The 15,352-nt window shown below is 51.1% G+C and overlaps 1 protein-coding gene across 1 annotated transcript in view; it reads left to right on the top strand.

Annotated features, from left to right (window-relative positions):
* The first annotated feature begins 3,080 nt into the window (after window positions 1-3,080).
* The window catches only part of IMPA2 (inositol monophosphatase 2), a 45,436-nt gene continuing 33,164 nt past the window's right edge, over window positions 3,081-15,352 (top strand). Inside the window, exon 1 of the mRNA XM_086682427.1 lies at window positions 3,081-3,401. Within this exon, the coding sequence (XP_086538553.1) occupies window positions 3,306-3,401 (96 nt within the window). The 5' untranslated portion in view covers window positions 3,081-3,305. The remainder of the gene's footprint in view (window positions 3,402-15,352) is intronic.

Raw genomic sequence — 15,352 nt, 5'->3', positions numbered from 1 at the left:
GACTGGGTGGCTTAAAAACAGAAATGTATTTCCTCACAGTTCTGGAGGTGAGAAGTCCAAGGTCAAGGTGTCCACAGCTTTGGTTTCTCCTGAGGCCTGTCTTCTTGGCTTCCCTTTTCTTATAACGGCATCAGTCATACTGGATTAGGGCCCATCCTAAGAACCTCATTTTAACATGATTACCTATTTAAAGGCCCTATCTCCAATGTGTCTGTAGACACATTCTGAGGTGCTGTGGGTTAGGACTTCAACACACGAATTTGGGGGGGGGAGACAAAATTCAGCACTTAACACCAAATTTCCACACCTGAGGCCAAGAATGGTCAAATGTTTACCCTGGGCCTACTTCTGGGGATTCAGATGAGATGAAAGGACAAAGCTCGTCAAATGTCCTAATCAGTGAGTCTTGGCCTCCAAGAATCAGATCAGATTTCAAAATAACCTGGGAAGCTAGAGAAGTAGGTAGAATAGAAAAACATTGTTGACATTTTATTTAGACCCTGCTTTGTTCCAGAAAGGACATGAGGCGAGAGGACTCCCAGATTAATAAGGGTATAAAGAGTAAGGCAAAAGGAGACAGTCTGTCATGAGTGCCCATCTACTCTCTCACTGCCTCCCTCCCCCCTCTATTCTTTGACTGCATTCACATCCTGGTGACCAGAGTGCCCACTGAGGCTGCACCCTCAGGGTGGGGGTGGAAGGGACAGTTAAGAAGTAGCTTTTCAAGGCAGAGCACGGTACTCTAGGGGCTTACCAAAGTAAATGTGATTTCCCAGGGCCTCTGAAAGAGGTAACTAGCAGACTAGCATATAGGTCATGATGGTGAAGAACTATTTTGTGTTTCCACAGAGAATCGTCAGTAAAGCACGAGAAACTTGGATAATCCATTAGAAAAAGCTGGTTTCAGTATTCAATGATTAACAGATATTTACTAAACTCCTACTATGTGCCCAGCAACATGTGGATCACTTTATGGTACACTGCTGAGCCAGTCTTTAAAAATGGTAGCAAACACACTAGTACCAAATACATGTATATTAACGTATATAATACATAACAAAAACCCTGTTGTTTAAAAAATATAATTTATTGTCAAATTGGCTTACATACAACACCCAGTACTCATCCCAACAAGTGCCCTCCTCAATGCCCATCACCCAGTTTCCCCTCTCTCCCACCCAAATACCCTATTTTTTGAGGAGCAATTAAAACTGAGGCAAAGAAGGTTATTTGTAACTTACTCAAATCCACATAGCATGGAAGAAATGAGGCCAATATTTTGACTTAGGAAAATCTGGCTGGCTCCAAACTTCATTCTGGTAAAAAAAACCACATGATTCTACCTTAAGATATCTGGAAGTTAAGCAATGAAGTTATGAAGTCTTTTTCTCTAGATGTTTAGATAGGCTGAGGTCCATAAGAGCTTATCTAAAGATGTAATTGAGCTCCTAGATTGGTCCAGGACAGACGGTAGCACGATGTGTTCAGAAAGGGGAGCTAAGAAGACACCAAAGAGAAATTTTGTAACTTCCTAATTTTGCTTGGTGTTGGAAGGGATCTCTAACGAAAACCTGCCATGAAGATCAACAAATGAATGCATTAATTTCAGAGTAAAGCATTCAGAACACAGTCTTATGTATTTTCAAAAGTCCAGCTCTGTATCTTGAAAACCATGAAAAACTGGAACAAAGAAGATGAAGCAGAGCATCCCTTTAGCTGCCCCCAAATGGCCGTTGGTGGGAGCTGGGGCAATTCTTGGCCTAGTTTTCTGAGCTGTTGGTCAAGGCTAGAGCGCAGACTAAAGCCCTATCCAGCTCTGGCTTCCTAATTCCTCTTCATGGTCTGTAATTTTCACCTCTTTACACCGTAAACCTCAAGTTTCTCTGCAAGATGTTTCAATATAAAGTGCTCACAGACAAAATCTAAAAGCATTTAATTCCATCATTAGGTTATTTGTGTAAAAAAATGTCCCATCGAGGTTCTTGTACAAACTCCCATTGTTCTCCCAGACTCTGAGAAGTGGCACTCCAGAATAATTTTATATGGGTCAGCATATTTTATAAAGGGATAGGCAGAGCAGCTTATGAAATTAAACTCCTGGAAATCACAGACACACTCTCAGGAAATGCCTTGTATTTATGTTTAGGTGGTGCCAGTGTTCAACAGCGTTAAATAATCCAAGGTCGAAAAGGTCATTCCTCATTACAGAGAAAGGCTGCTCGGTTTGGGCTCCACATGGGAATTCTGAGTTCAGACAGTTTGTAAAATTCACTGTCATCGTTGTGTGTGGTTTTTAGTTGGGGTGAAGGCTTCTCGTCTGCAACGAAACATTCAGGAACACAGGCGCTTTGTGAGGGCGGGCGTCCGCGGGTGACCGAGCCGGCCGACAACCCCAGCGTCCTGTGGCTTTCCGCTGAGGGAAGAGCAACCCGTTAGCAGCTGAACGAAGAGCCTTCGGCCTGGCCGCCTCTCGAGCCACGTGCGCACGGGCCGCCCGGCGGGGGCGAGAGGGTCGGAGGCGCCCCCAACTGGCTCAGACGCGTCGGCGCCCACTGCATATCGGGTGCCCGGCTGCAGTCGTGGCCTTGGCCGCGCACGAACCCCGCCCCGGGACCTTGCTCCGGTCAGGTTCCGGGGCTTCTGTTCCTGGCCCACAGTCCCCAGCACCCACCCTTCTCGCGGTAGGAGCGCGGGGCGGGGTTCAGCGTGGAGCTGGCGGGGTTGGTCTCGGGGCGGGACCGAGAGCTGGCGGGGCGGGGTTTGACGGGGAGAGGCCACCTCAGGGCGGGGCCTGGCGGAGCAAGAAGCTAGACGTAAATCGAGAGGGGTGCGGCTCGGGGCCGGGGGCGGGGTTGGGGGTGGGGCCGGGGGTAGGAGGGCACGAGGCGTAGAGGAGCAGGGCTCCGCGTGGGGCCCGAATCCTTGCCGGGGGGGTGGGGCTCGGTGCTGGAGGGGTTGGGCTGGGCACCGGCAGTGGCTGAGAACAGGATGGGCGGTGGAGGGGGCGGGGCTCGGCGCCGAGAGGGGCGGGGCTCGGCGCTGGGTGGGGCGGGGAGCGGGATGCGCGGCGGAGAGGGGCGGGGCTCGGGGCAGGGCCGGGGCGGGACGCGGGACGCGCCGCGCGGCTCCCCCGGCCGCGGCCCGCTCCCTGCCCTTCCCGCGGGCACTGCTGTGGGGCCGGCGGCGGCCGAGGCGCGGAGTGGCGGGACGAGGAGGAAGCAGTGCGGAGCCTAGTTTCGGGGCGGCGGGAGCCGGTGGGGGCCCGGCGAGGAGGGCTGGAGGTGGCGGGGCCCGGCGAGGCCACGATGAAGCCGAACGGCGAGGACGAGGAGGCGCCCGCCGGGGGCCCCTGGGAGGAGTGCTTCGAGGCGGCCGTGCAGCTGGCGCTGCGGGCGGGACAGGTGAGCGCCGCGGCCCTCCTCCCCTGCCCGGCGGGGTCCGGACGAGCACAGCCCCAGCGGGCAAGGTCGGGCCGGGCCGGGCGGCGCGCAGGCTGTAGGACGCCCACTTGGAACTTCGCAAAGTCCGAGCAGAACTCCTGTCGGACGGAAGGAGACCTTCCCTCGGGGCTCGGGAGAGCCGGGCCCGCACGGCGTGCGGCCGCGGGGCTGGGGGCAGTGGCCCGCGCGTGCGGAGTGGGTCCGGCGCGGCCGGACCGCGAGCGGTGGGCGTCTGGTATCCGCGGACCGAGGGTGCTAGGGCGCGTTTTGGTGAAAGAAGCCTTTGTGTTGGTTTACTGCACAGACCGTCCCTTTCCCTTCTCCATTCCAGGACCCGGGGGAGGTGAGCACCTTTCTCCCGTGGAGGGGGCGGCCACCTATGAAGCATTCCTGACATGGCCCCTCTCCTTTGGCCGTGTTGAGTGTCTAACTGTAGGTGACTTGACCTTTGCGTTGGAGAGAGTAGGTTAGAATTTACTAGCTTTGCAAATTAGCCCTAGGATTTTAAAAAGCCCTCCCAGGCTTGAATGCCGCAGCTGTTTGTTTTTACGGACCTTGAATAGATCCTGTGGCCAGGACGTGGGTGTGGTTGCCTCCAGGTTTAAACCCCTGCCTCGGGAGATCTGGCTGTCTTGCTGTTTGATTGTCTTTCCTCAAGCAACCTAAATCCATACCTACTCCGACCCAACCGCGGAAAAGTGGTTCCATTCAGTGTTAGGAGGAACCTGGTAATGCTGACGAGAAAAAGGACGTAAATCAAGCACCAGAGCTGAAAAGAACCTGCTACTTGAATTTGAAAAGAGAGCGCAGCTACTCTTTTCTCACTTTCATTTTTGCGTTTCGTTCCCCACGTTTTCCTCTGTACCCGAAGCGGTGTCTGACACATTGTAGATTCGAAGTCCTTGCGCAGTGAATGAGCGCTGTTGGTTCTCCCAGGACGGCCAGGGTCCGGGTAGACTGAGTGGGAAGGTGGCTTACTCCTGCCTGGCTTGTTAAGGTACATGACTGTGTTTTGGTGATTGGAGGGTCAAGGTGGACAGAAGTAGCAGTGTGAGCAGATTGACTTTTTATATCCAAACAGCACTTTCTTTTTCAGGTCTAGCAGTATGAAAATGCCCTGCTGGTTTTCCCTGGGTGTTAAAGTCAGGCTGTTACCAATCCTGAGTTTGAGCCAAGTTGTCACCTGCATAGTGGATAGTGCTTCACCTTGGTGTGAATCCTCTAATCCTCTTTAAAAGTTCATTTCAACACCGAGTAGACACATTTTGTGTTGGAGGGCCCTCCCTCTGTGGTTTTAAGGATGTAAGATTCAGCCTGTAGGGAAGGCATGACTTAAAAGGTGGGTTGTGGGACTTCACCCTTTGGCTCTATCTCCTTCCTAGTGGGAAAAGAGGACCCCAAACCTTGAGTGCTACAAGGCTGAAGTTTGTAGCTGCAGGACAAACATTCTTCCTGGAAAGGGCATCCACTGTGTACAGGGAGCACTTGCTTTCCCCCCCCCCCCCCCCCCCCCCCCCGCCCAGGCCCCTCACTTCCTTTCCAGAATGAGCATCATCAGGATATTTAATAACTTTTAGATTCCACCGTAAAACTCTTCTCCCTTGCAGCTTTAAGGAGAAGCCAGTTTAGGATTTGGACACCACTGTGTAAACCCTGGTGAGTTGTTATGGGTTTTTATGGTTTTTCAAATGTAGATCCGTGAAGAAACGGAAGGGTTTTTAAAACTTTTATTTTATTTGAAGAGATGCTTATATAGAACTTGCAGTATGGTAGGCACAATTCTAAGGGTCTTATTAAGAGATATCTTAAGTTTTAATAACTTGCCAATAACAAAAAAACTTTTTTGAGAGTGGGGGAGGGGTAAAATAAAGATTCTGCCATTAGGAGTCTGGTCAGGGAGCCCAGGATTCTGGGCTCCCTCTTGGGCATTATGTGATGCTTCCTGCCTGCCGGGCAGTGGAGGGGAGAGTGGCCGGAATGGTCTATGGCTGGAACAAACAGAAGCCACACAAGGTCATTGCAACCTATGTAAAGTGGGACAGATTGTCTTATTAACGTTCTCACAGGAATGGGGTGCTGGTTGGAGAAAATCTGGCCTTTGGCCAGATAGCCCAAAGAGGGCTGAAAAGGTAGTTAATGGTGATCCTTTCCTGAGTCCTCCTTAGCTAAAGGAGTATTTGGCACAGTTACAGTGGCCTTGTGGCCCAACATGCCCACCCCCTCACCCGTACCCGATGTTCCGCTATTTTAAGTTTGCTCCTCTCAGCTTCTCCTGAGACCGTTCTGTGTGCTGAATTCCCAAGTCTGGGCTCTCTATGCTGAAATATATGCTATATATGTTCACATATGCTATATAGTTCTATATGTGCTCGGGGGTGGGGCGAGGGCCTCCCAAGAGATAAATATTGCCACCCTTCATCTTTCAGATGCTGGTTTGGGTCAGGGCAGCCCTACACACTTTGCCGCCACCTCCCTTTGCCCCACCCTAAGAGGTCTCCGCAAAAGTAACCTGCCCTGAAGTGCTGGCTGCCCTCTCCACCACGGCCTCCCAGTGTTCTGCACCGCCCATTCCTGCGGTGCCCAACCACCCATGCTGGTGCCACTGCAGCCCTAGTGCCCAGCCACCTGGCTGCTGGGCTTTGGGGAGGGGAGTGACTTGAGCCCCACTGCTGTCGCCACCGCAAATACAAATAGTAATCTTCGTTGGAATGGGTGTTTGTCATCTTTGACGTGTGAGCAAAAGTATCTCAGAAAACTGCTCCTGTAGGGGTAGATCTAGGTTTTGTTTAGGCCTGAAACTCAGACAACTTAGGAGCCCTCTTTAAGAAAAAAATACAAAATTACAAATTCAAAATGAGGTATAAACATCGCTTAGAATAAGAAAAATCACAACAGTATAAATTCTAAGATGCTAACAAATATGACAAAATACATAAAAATAATTCTGTAGCTGCTTCTCAACCTTCTGTAATACTTTTCTCACATTTTTGGCTTCATGCTCTTTGTGCCTTCAAATGACTGTGATTTTGTAGTGTTTTCTATGGAGCCAGGAGGAGGATAAGTTCAGGCTCTCCAGTAGCACGACTGATTGAAATCGATTACTGATAGTTTGGAAAAGTTTATTTAGTCTTCAAACTTATTATGGGTAGGACTATATACATTTTTAGGATCGCCATCAAATTTGAGAATCCTGTCAGTTTTCTCTTATATGCTAGTTGTGAGAAGATAGGGAAGAGTTTTTTACAGACTAGCTTCTAGTTCCATATGGTCGCTTCTTTCTTTCCACGGTCCTGTGTGCCGGTTGCCGCTACGCATGCTCACACACTCCTCTGGCCCTGCCCTTCATGTCACCATGCCAAGCCATTCGGCATGGTGGACAGTGGAAGCATTTCTGGAAGCCATTCCTACACAGGATGGCTAATAATAACTTACAGACAGATGTGACGGCAAACCCCACAGATATATTCCATCAAACCCAGAGGCAATTTCATCTCCACTCAACTTGCCTTCAGCCAGAAATGCCAGTGCCACCTGACACAAAATATAATGGAGGTCACAGTGGAAAGAGACAGTGGTTATATCTGCAGTCAGAATAGCTGATTTTTGCAGACTTAAAAAAGGTGTTCATGTGTGATCGTGTGAACACCTTGCTAAGGTCCCTGGGAGCCTTGAAGCCTCGGCTTCATTAGCTTCACAGTAAATTCACCTCTGCTCACTGGTGACAAAATCTCAGGACAAGGCAGGACACCAAAAGCCCAGGATCCACCCTCACTCAGTACTCCAGACGTCCATCCTCTCTAGTTGGCCTTACCTACCCAAAGCCCAGTCTTGAGAAGTGAGGCTGTCGTCCCTAAAGCCCCTGCGTGGACCAACCCTCTGGCTAGCCAGATTGAACTACTTGGCATTTTCAAAACACATTGCGCTTTCCTGCCTTTCTTATGCTTCCTGACGACCATACGCTCCCTCCAGGGTTCAGCTCCTCAACCCTTTCCTTCATGGACCTTCCCATGTGACTCTCCTCATCATTCCTGTGGTGCTTCCCGGCTTTGTTCATCTCTGGTCTGGTTGCTGTGTCTTCCCTACAGTGTGCTCTGAACGTGGATGCTCTTGTGTCCACCTCTGACTCCCAGAGTGGAGAACACACATCGGTGGGCTCTGGCCCAGTGTAACCCCCTTGTCTGGCTGGCTTTGCCCACGCAGTGTCGTTTTTGATTTGTGGTTTTAATTTTTATCCGGTATATCACACGGGGAATTTAGTAAGTGAAATACCCCTGAAAGGACTGTTATGAAAAACAGCAGTGCCCTGTCCTCTATCATGCTCATCCTTTTCCCCAGAGGTCACTATTTTCAATTTTCTAATAGTTACACTTGTCTTCTGAATCACAGGCTTCCACTGCTCGCTCTGGAGTTGTCTGTTGTAGACACTGCATTTATGTTGTGAGCTGCATTTCCCGATCATTTCCATCGTCATAAGCTCATGTTCTGTTGACTATACAATTGTAATGCATGGTTGAGTTGGATATTATATTTGTATTACATATTTTCTTTCTCATGCAACATGTATTTTCCTTTAAAGAAAAAAGTGTGTTTTTTCATTTGCTTAGCTTTCTGTGTATCTGCTAATAGTCATCTTTGAACTTCCCAGCAGAATGTTTGATGATCTACTCAGGGCTGTTAAACTCATCAGATTCATGGCTGTAGAGAAATGGTCTTCACTGTCTTATGCATCAGAAGCACCCGGGAAGCTTGTAAAGGCAGACTCAGCCCCCTCCCCAGAGTGTCTGACCCACTAGGTGAGGAGCAGGGTCGAGAATTAGCATTTCCACCAAGTTCCCAGCTGATCCTGATGCTTCTGGGTGGGAGACAGCACTTTGAGAACCGCTGCTGCATTTTGTTATGTGAATAAATGACTGTTTATTCAACTCTTGAGGAAACTTTGGATGATGTCCAGTTTGGAGTTATGGATAATGTTGCTCTGAACATTCTTGCCTGTGTCTTTTGGTTTCGTATGTATGTGTTTCTACTGGGGATATTTTAATGATCGGAGTGAAATAATTGCTGCGTCATCAGGTGTGAAATTCTGCCAGGTAGTTTTCTACAGTGGATGTACCAATTTACAATCCTACCAGCATGGGTGAGGGTTCCTGCTGCTCCACGTCTTGGACGACACTTGGTATTGTCTGTCTTTTCCACGGTAGCCAGTCTGATGGGTTTCAGGTGGTATTTCATTGCTTTAATTTGCATGTCCCATACGACTAATCAACCTAAGTGTCTTGTCATGTGCTTCTTGGTTATCTCGTTTTTACAATGGTGGCACTAAAATGCTGATTACAAATGTGTTCAGGCACCGAACAAATATTTATTGAGTGATTCTGACAAGGACTGTACCTTTACTCTGAGTATGATAATGAGGTTCTGGGCAGTCCTGTGTGGGGCCCTTACAGGGTGACAGGGAGCTCACTCTAGCTGCTGTGTGGGACCCTACAGTGCCCCCGGGACCAGAATTGGTTATCTGATAGGAAGCTGTTCACGTAGTCCAAGTGAGAAATGAGGGTGGATTGATTGGGCAAAAGTGAAGAAAGTGGTAAAACAGATGCGTTTCAAAGGCTGAACTGCCAGGCTTGCTGTTGGATGGAGGCAGAGTGTGAGACCCAGAGAAAAGGCAGGGATGCCTTCCAGGGTTTGGGCCTGCAAAACTGGTTAAATGGATTTGCCATCTTCCAAGATGGGGAAAGGGCAGGAGGAACAGGTTTGGAGGTGGAAGTCAAGTGTGTTTCGAGCACGTCAAGCTTGAATTGCCAGTGGATTTCTAAGTGGAGGTGTTGAGTTTGTATCTGGAGTTCAGGGCACAGGGTGAGGGTGGAGACCCCAATCTGGGAGCCCATGGCCCGGGCTGGGGTTTAAGGCCAGGTTCCGGGACCAAGAGAGAGCCGGTTTGTCCACCCGTGGACTCCGCCTTAGGGTGCTCCCAAGTTAACCTCCTGGATTTTCTCTGGGAGATTCCCAGACGTCAGTGTGTGGAGGTCTCAGGTCACTTATTTCTTTCAGAAGAGACTCCCTGCCCCTCTCCCACTGGGCGCTGGAGGAAGGGAGGTGGCAGGTGGCAGTTTCCCCACTTCCCGCCTTCTGTCCCCCACCTCCCCTCGGCCCCGTGCTGCATTTTGTGCCCCGGGTCCAGGCCTCCTGTTCCTGATTAGCTCCGCAGGTGGGGAGTCAGCCTGCACTTACAATTGTAAAACTTTTGCCAACATTTGAAACCTCCGCCAAGACGGAACTCCCGAGAGACAACTGGCGAACGTAGAGTAGCAGCTGCCCTCTGTGGGGCACATGTGGTCCAAGTGTCCTGGGCCCACCTCTCCCTGACCCTGTGTGTGAGGCCAACTGCCATTTTCCTTGTGTGTTGTTGTAAGAAAGAGGCATGTTTCTTATGCCCATTTTGCTAACAAGCTGGGGTGGGGGATGAGAGCACGCGCATTGTTTCAGAGGCATTTGCATCTGCCCTGGCAGGAGGAGTCCGTGAAATCCCACATCTTACTAAAGGGATGGAAGCAAAGGCTGGTGTCACTCCCACGTGAAGGTGAATCAGCCTCTGTGGCCCGAAGATATTTACTTGCTAACCTAATGGAGCCCTCGTTAGTGGAGTTTACAGTCTTTGGGGCTGGCGGGGAGAGTAGGCTGAAATCTTACCACTTAGCCAGAGAATGGAAACGATGCTAGTGAGTTCCAGAGCCCCCCCTCCACTCCCCAGCCCTAGGAGTTGGGGGGGGGGGTGCTGAGCTCTTCCAGTTAGCCTGAGGTTTAGAGAGGAGAAGGGGACTTTTGTATCCGGGCTCCTCCCTGTCTCTCGGCCTCATCAGGCTGGAACCGAAGGCTGGTGGGCTCACATCTTTCTCCCATGGGAGATGAGGGAAGACTTTAGTTGAGTGGTGGTGCCACGTCCTCGTAGCTAAGCCAGTTTCAGGATCTCTGCGTCCACTATCCCGGCAGTGCCTGGGCTACCTGGGTGGTGCACTCAGCATGCAGTGGGCATTGGAGCCCCCCACCCCAGGCCTCCTGGGACAACGAGTGGCTTAGCCAGTGATCACAATAGCATGCGGGATGGCTGTGGTGGCCGTCTTCCCAGGCCCTGGAAGATGGGGGACAATTTCCTGGAAGAAGTCATACCTGCACTTGTGATTTTAAAAGGAAAAGCGGGATTCCCTAGAGAAGTTGGGTGACAGGCTCGGGAAAGGTGAGGGTGTCAGGGCAGAGAGAGAAGATGGACTCCCTGAGGGGAGAAAGCCAAGGCGGCACGCAGGAACGGCAAGCACGTAGCACGTTGGCTGAAGCTGAAGTTGGAAGAGGAGGGTCAGGCCAGTGGGTGGGCAAAGTTTGGGGGGCTTGAGGAGACCCTCAGTGGACGGTGGGGTTGCAGGGATTATTGTGCTCAAACTGACCAACGTGAGTCTCAGTGACGGTGTTGTGGGAGGCCTTGGCTGTGAATTGTGAGGTGAAGGACACCTAGTTGTGAAGAGCCTAGGGGTTTCTGGCGCAGGCAGCTGGGTGCGTTCCACTGCTTGGGAACCCCACACCTGATAGGGATTCAGGAGTCCCTGGGGGGGGTTGGCTCTGGTCAGCGACGGAAGATTTGGAGCACCTGCCGCGCAATCCCTTTTCCTGCACTTACAGCTGTGACCATGGCAACTTTCCTCATTTCTTTGTGCCTTGGTTTCCTCATCTTCAACTTAATTATCACTACGTCAGAGTTCTTTTGAGGGTTCGCTAGTTGGTACGCGTGAACTGCTTGGAGTGGTGCCAGGGCGGGGTGAGCCCTCAACAGGATAATGGTGCGGCCACCAAGCTGTAGGAGGTGGGATCCAGGGAGCGGCCCCTGCTGGCGGGGCCCAGCCTGCGATCTGGGATGTGCCTCTTGTAAGGAATGGTCTGAGGTGGAGAGGGTCAGGTGACACAAAAGGCAGCTGAGGTGTGGGGGAAGGTTATCCTCAGGATGTGTCACACGAGGTGGCCAGGCGCCCAGTGGGGCTGGTTCAGAGGAGTACCGGGGCATCAGGAGGACATTGGGAGGGGGGTGGTGACCGGACTTTAAAAAGTAGAGATAGCAAGTTGGAGGAAACGCCCATGAAGCTGAAGAGGGAGGCGGTGACGCTGGAGAGCTTTAAGACTCGCTGGCTTGTGATGCCTGAGAGCCCGGCATCCATGGCCCACCTCTGCTTTCACCAGCTCCTCCTCGTTCCCGTGATTAGGTTCATTTGTGAGTTATTAGCAGATGTTAACTGCTGACCCGCATGCCACAGGAGAGCCACATGGAATTCACTTTGTGGGCTTTATTGATTGTCCTGTGTATTAGGATTCTCCAGAGAAACAACCAACTAGAGGCCAGCAAGTCCAGTTTGCAGGGTGGGCTGGCAGGCTGAAGACCCAGGGAGAGCCAGTGAGCCAGCCCAAAAGCCATAGGCAAGAAGAGCCAATGTTGCAGAATAAGACGAAAGATAGTCTGCTGGAGTTCTCTCTCACTCAGAGAAGAATCGATCTTTCCTTCTATTCAGGCCTTCAACTGATTGGATGAAGCCCACCCGCATTACAAAGAGCAATCCGCTTTGCTAGTTAAAATGTTAATCTCATCCGAAAACACCCTTGCAGAAAAGCCCAGACTACCATTTGACAAAACATTTAGGGTACCCCATGGCCCAGTCAAGTTGACTCATAAAATTAACCATCACATCACACTCACTTGTGTTCAGATATGTCTAGAACCTGAAATGTATAGTCAGTATCGTCAGGACTGTACCTCCAATCGCCACATTTTTCCCAGTCCAACAGAGGAAAGTCCTGTTGCCTATTAGAAACCCGCTTCTGGCAGAGTTTTTTTTGGGGGGGGTGTGCTGGTCCATGCGTTCTGGAACACACACAAGTTGCTCTGTAGTTATGGGTATTAATTGTATAGCAGACTTGGGGACAGTAACGTAGAACCAAGATGGTGTAGAGACCAGAAGGAGGCTTTGGGACACATCCCCGAATGATGCTTCTGACACGGAACCCGATGGTTTCCCTTCTTTTAGGTTTGAAATTCAGGAGTCAGTGACTAAAGGCTCATATTTTATATATTAAACATTAACAGAATGTTATCTGGAGGGAAAGCCCAGGCCAGGAGGTCTGTGAAGTGCATGCTTAGTTAGTGAGTAGCTGAAAAACATTAATTAAAAAACAGCATACACTAACTGACTGCTGGCAGAAGGAGCATGTTTACTGTGTTAAGAGCAAAGATAGCTGTGGTAAAGGGCTTAGCAGGGAAGTGCCCTGGCAGCCTCACGGCCACCCCCCTGTGAATGGGACTGTGGTGGAAGGCAGGGGCTGTGTGAGTCTACTGCTGATTGATTGAAAAAAATACAGCACTCTCTCGTCGCCCTTCCTTGCAGTGTAGGAACATTTAAGAATAAATCTTTTCTTAACCCGGTATTTTAGGATCCCATTTGAGATCTGTACCTTGTGTATAGGTTTTTGATTTTTGCCGTAAGTCATTAAGTTCCGTCAGGCATTTGCTCTCAAAAATAACAGTGGTGCACGTCCTTGTGTACATAGAAATCATTTTGCGTCCCAAGACCATGACATAGGATTCCTCATTTAGTTCTTCCAACAACCGTGTCTGAGGTGCCACTGTTATTACAGATGAGGAAACTAAGGCTCCGAGAAGCTCGGTGATGCCCCCCACAGTCTCCCAAGTGGAGTTGGAACTCAGATCTGTGTGATTCTAAACTGTAGGTTTATCATCTGTGCTCCCTACTGATATTATGAAATGGGTGCAAGCAAGAACTGCATTCTAGACCAGGGGATTTTTCATATGCATTTCCTCCCCAAAGAACCAACGTTTTCAAGTCACTGGGGACTGAAAGGAGGCTGCTGGTTCGTCTAGCTTTCCCAGGTGTGGGAGCCCGCCTGATAAGTCTGTGCTGTCCCACTGCAATGCATGTCACCTTGCCGGGTTTAGAGCCTGAGGGGCAGTGTTGTGGGGAAGGCTGGGTCCTGGACCTGCCAAGATGAAAGGCAGGGCTCCTGCCCTGCAGCCACTTCCCATCTAGTGGAAGAGGCTGGACAGTGCCTTATACTGATAAAGCAGTGTAGCGCGTGCAGCAACTGCGATGTGCCTTCGGTGCTGCGGGAACCGCTGAGCCAAGGGGAAGGGCCTCACCCAGGGTGAGTGGGCGGAGGGCTACACAGGCAGTTTCCTGGAGGAGACGAGTGTGAGCAGGGTCCTCAAGGACAAATAGGCTTGGCCCTTGCAGGAGAAAGAACGTCCGTCCAAAGACAAAGTTGCTGGAGAGGGAACAGCAGAGAGTGACTGGGCATGGCAAGGGGGACAGGTGCCACCCAGGCTGGCCACAGATGTCCTCACACACAGGACGTGGGGCCTGCCATCCTTTCCAAGGCGGCGTGGGGTGGGGCAGGGAGAGGACAAGTCACAGGGTGTGCCAGGAGACAGATCTGCTTTCTGGAGAGGCCGCTGGGCTCTGGGTGGACGACGCTGCAAAGGGGCAAGACAGGAGGTTTGGAGGTTGAGCAACATGGGCAAGTGAAGGCAGGCAGCGTGAGGTTAGCGTAGTTCTGGGAAGTCATTCAGAAGTAGGGTCCACATATCTGGGTGTGTAACCCGATGAGAGGGAGGAGTTCAGGTGTCCCAGCGGATGGGATCCAGGGCCTGGAGGAGCTGCGGCAGAGGAGAGAGGGCTGGCCCCAGCACCACTTCAAGTTGCCAGTGAACACGGAGGGTGGTGTGGCCTGCCCCACCGTTAAAGGACACGGGCACATTCAAGTCCCATGGCTTTCCTTGTGACACATGCCCACGTCGAAACAGTCATGGCAGAACAGTCATAAATATTAATAGACACAGACCAGAAATATTTTGAAAAAGAGCATGATTAGACACCTTCCTCCTGAATCCATAAATCTCCTCTCCTTTGTGTGATTTGTAGCTAGGGCCTGGGTCCTCTGGAAAGTGTGCCCAGATGACATCAGACATTGCCCAAACTGCCCACACAGGTCCCTGAGCATGCATCTCCTCAACATATGAGGGTTGTGTATATTTTGGATCTTAAAGACCAAATGCATAAATACCAGGGCGGTTAGATATGGCTTCACGAGAGCACTTGCTAAAAAAGTCTTCCAGACTTTAGTCACCTATGAGCTCAGTGTGTAGCAACCAAGAAATCTTCATTCCGATGTCCACCAACACCTGACTGTGTAGCAGCCCCCGTGTAGGCCACAAAATCCACCTGTGGAAGGTGGATACCTAGACAGGACCGATGGGGCTCCTTCGCCGGCATGCACTGACGTGGAATCCCAAGAGGCCAGCTGTGTGGTTTGTGTAAGTGCCCTAGCAGCACGCTGAGAGGGTGAGTGCCCTCCCTGCTGTGCCTGCAGATGTTGGAGACCCATCATACAGGAGGTGACAGCTGAGTCACCACATGGGCCAGAAGAAGTCTGGCAGTTCTGTCGGAGGGGAGACTTGAGAGTGAATGATTCACTTAGGCTGGAGCCCAACAGTCATGGAGCGGGGAGGGGAGGGAGAGAGAATGCAGAGTTTAGGTGAGGCCCATTTGTTAGGTTGGTGGCTTGGCTTTGTTCACAGACCAGTGACAGAAGCAAGGCAGGTTTCTTTCTTTCCCACAACAGCCCAGTTAGGGGTCTGGGGAAACGGGGGCTGTGCTTCTCCAAGTCACCCAGGGACCCAGGTTCCTTGGCGTTTGTTGCTTTAAGGAGGTGTTCTCTTCCCACATGACCAAAGCTGACCTCTCACCCCCACAGCTACATCACCAGCTGGTGGCAGAGGGGGAAAGGACAGGAGGGAGTAGTGCGCAAACAGTGGCCTTTTATGGTGTGACTCAAGTTGCACGTTCACATCCTCCTGGGCAGAAAGC

This window comes from Puma concolor, chromosome D3, assembly GCF_028749965.1.
Source record: "Puma concolor isolate L17-30 chromosome D3, mPumCon1.1.hap2, whole genome shotgun sequence".
Taxonomy (NCBI): domain Eukaryota; kingdom Metazoa; phylum Chordata; class Mammalia; order Carnivora; family Felidae; genus Puma; species Puma concolor.
The sequence above is the reverse complement of the archived record's forward strand: the minus strand, read 5'-3'. Positions and strand labels throughout refer to the sequence as shown.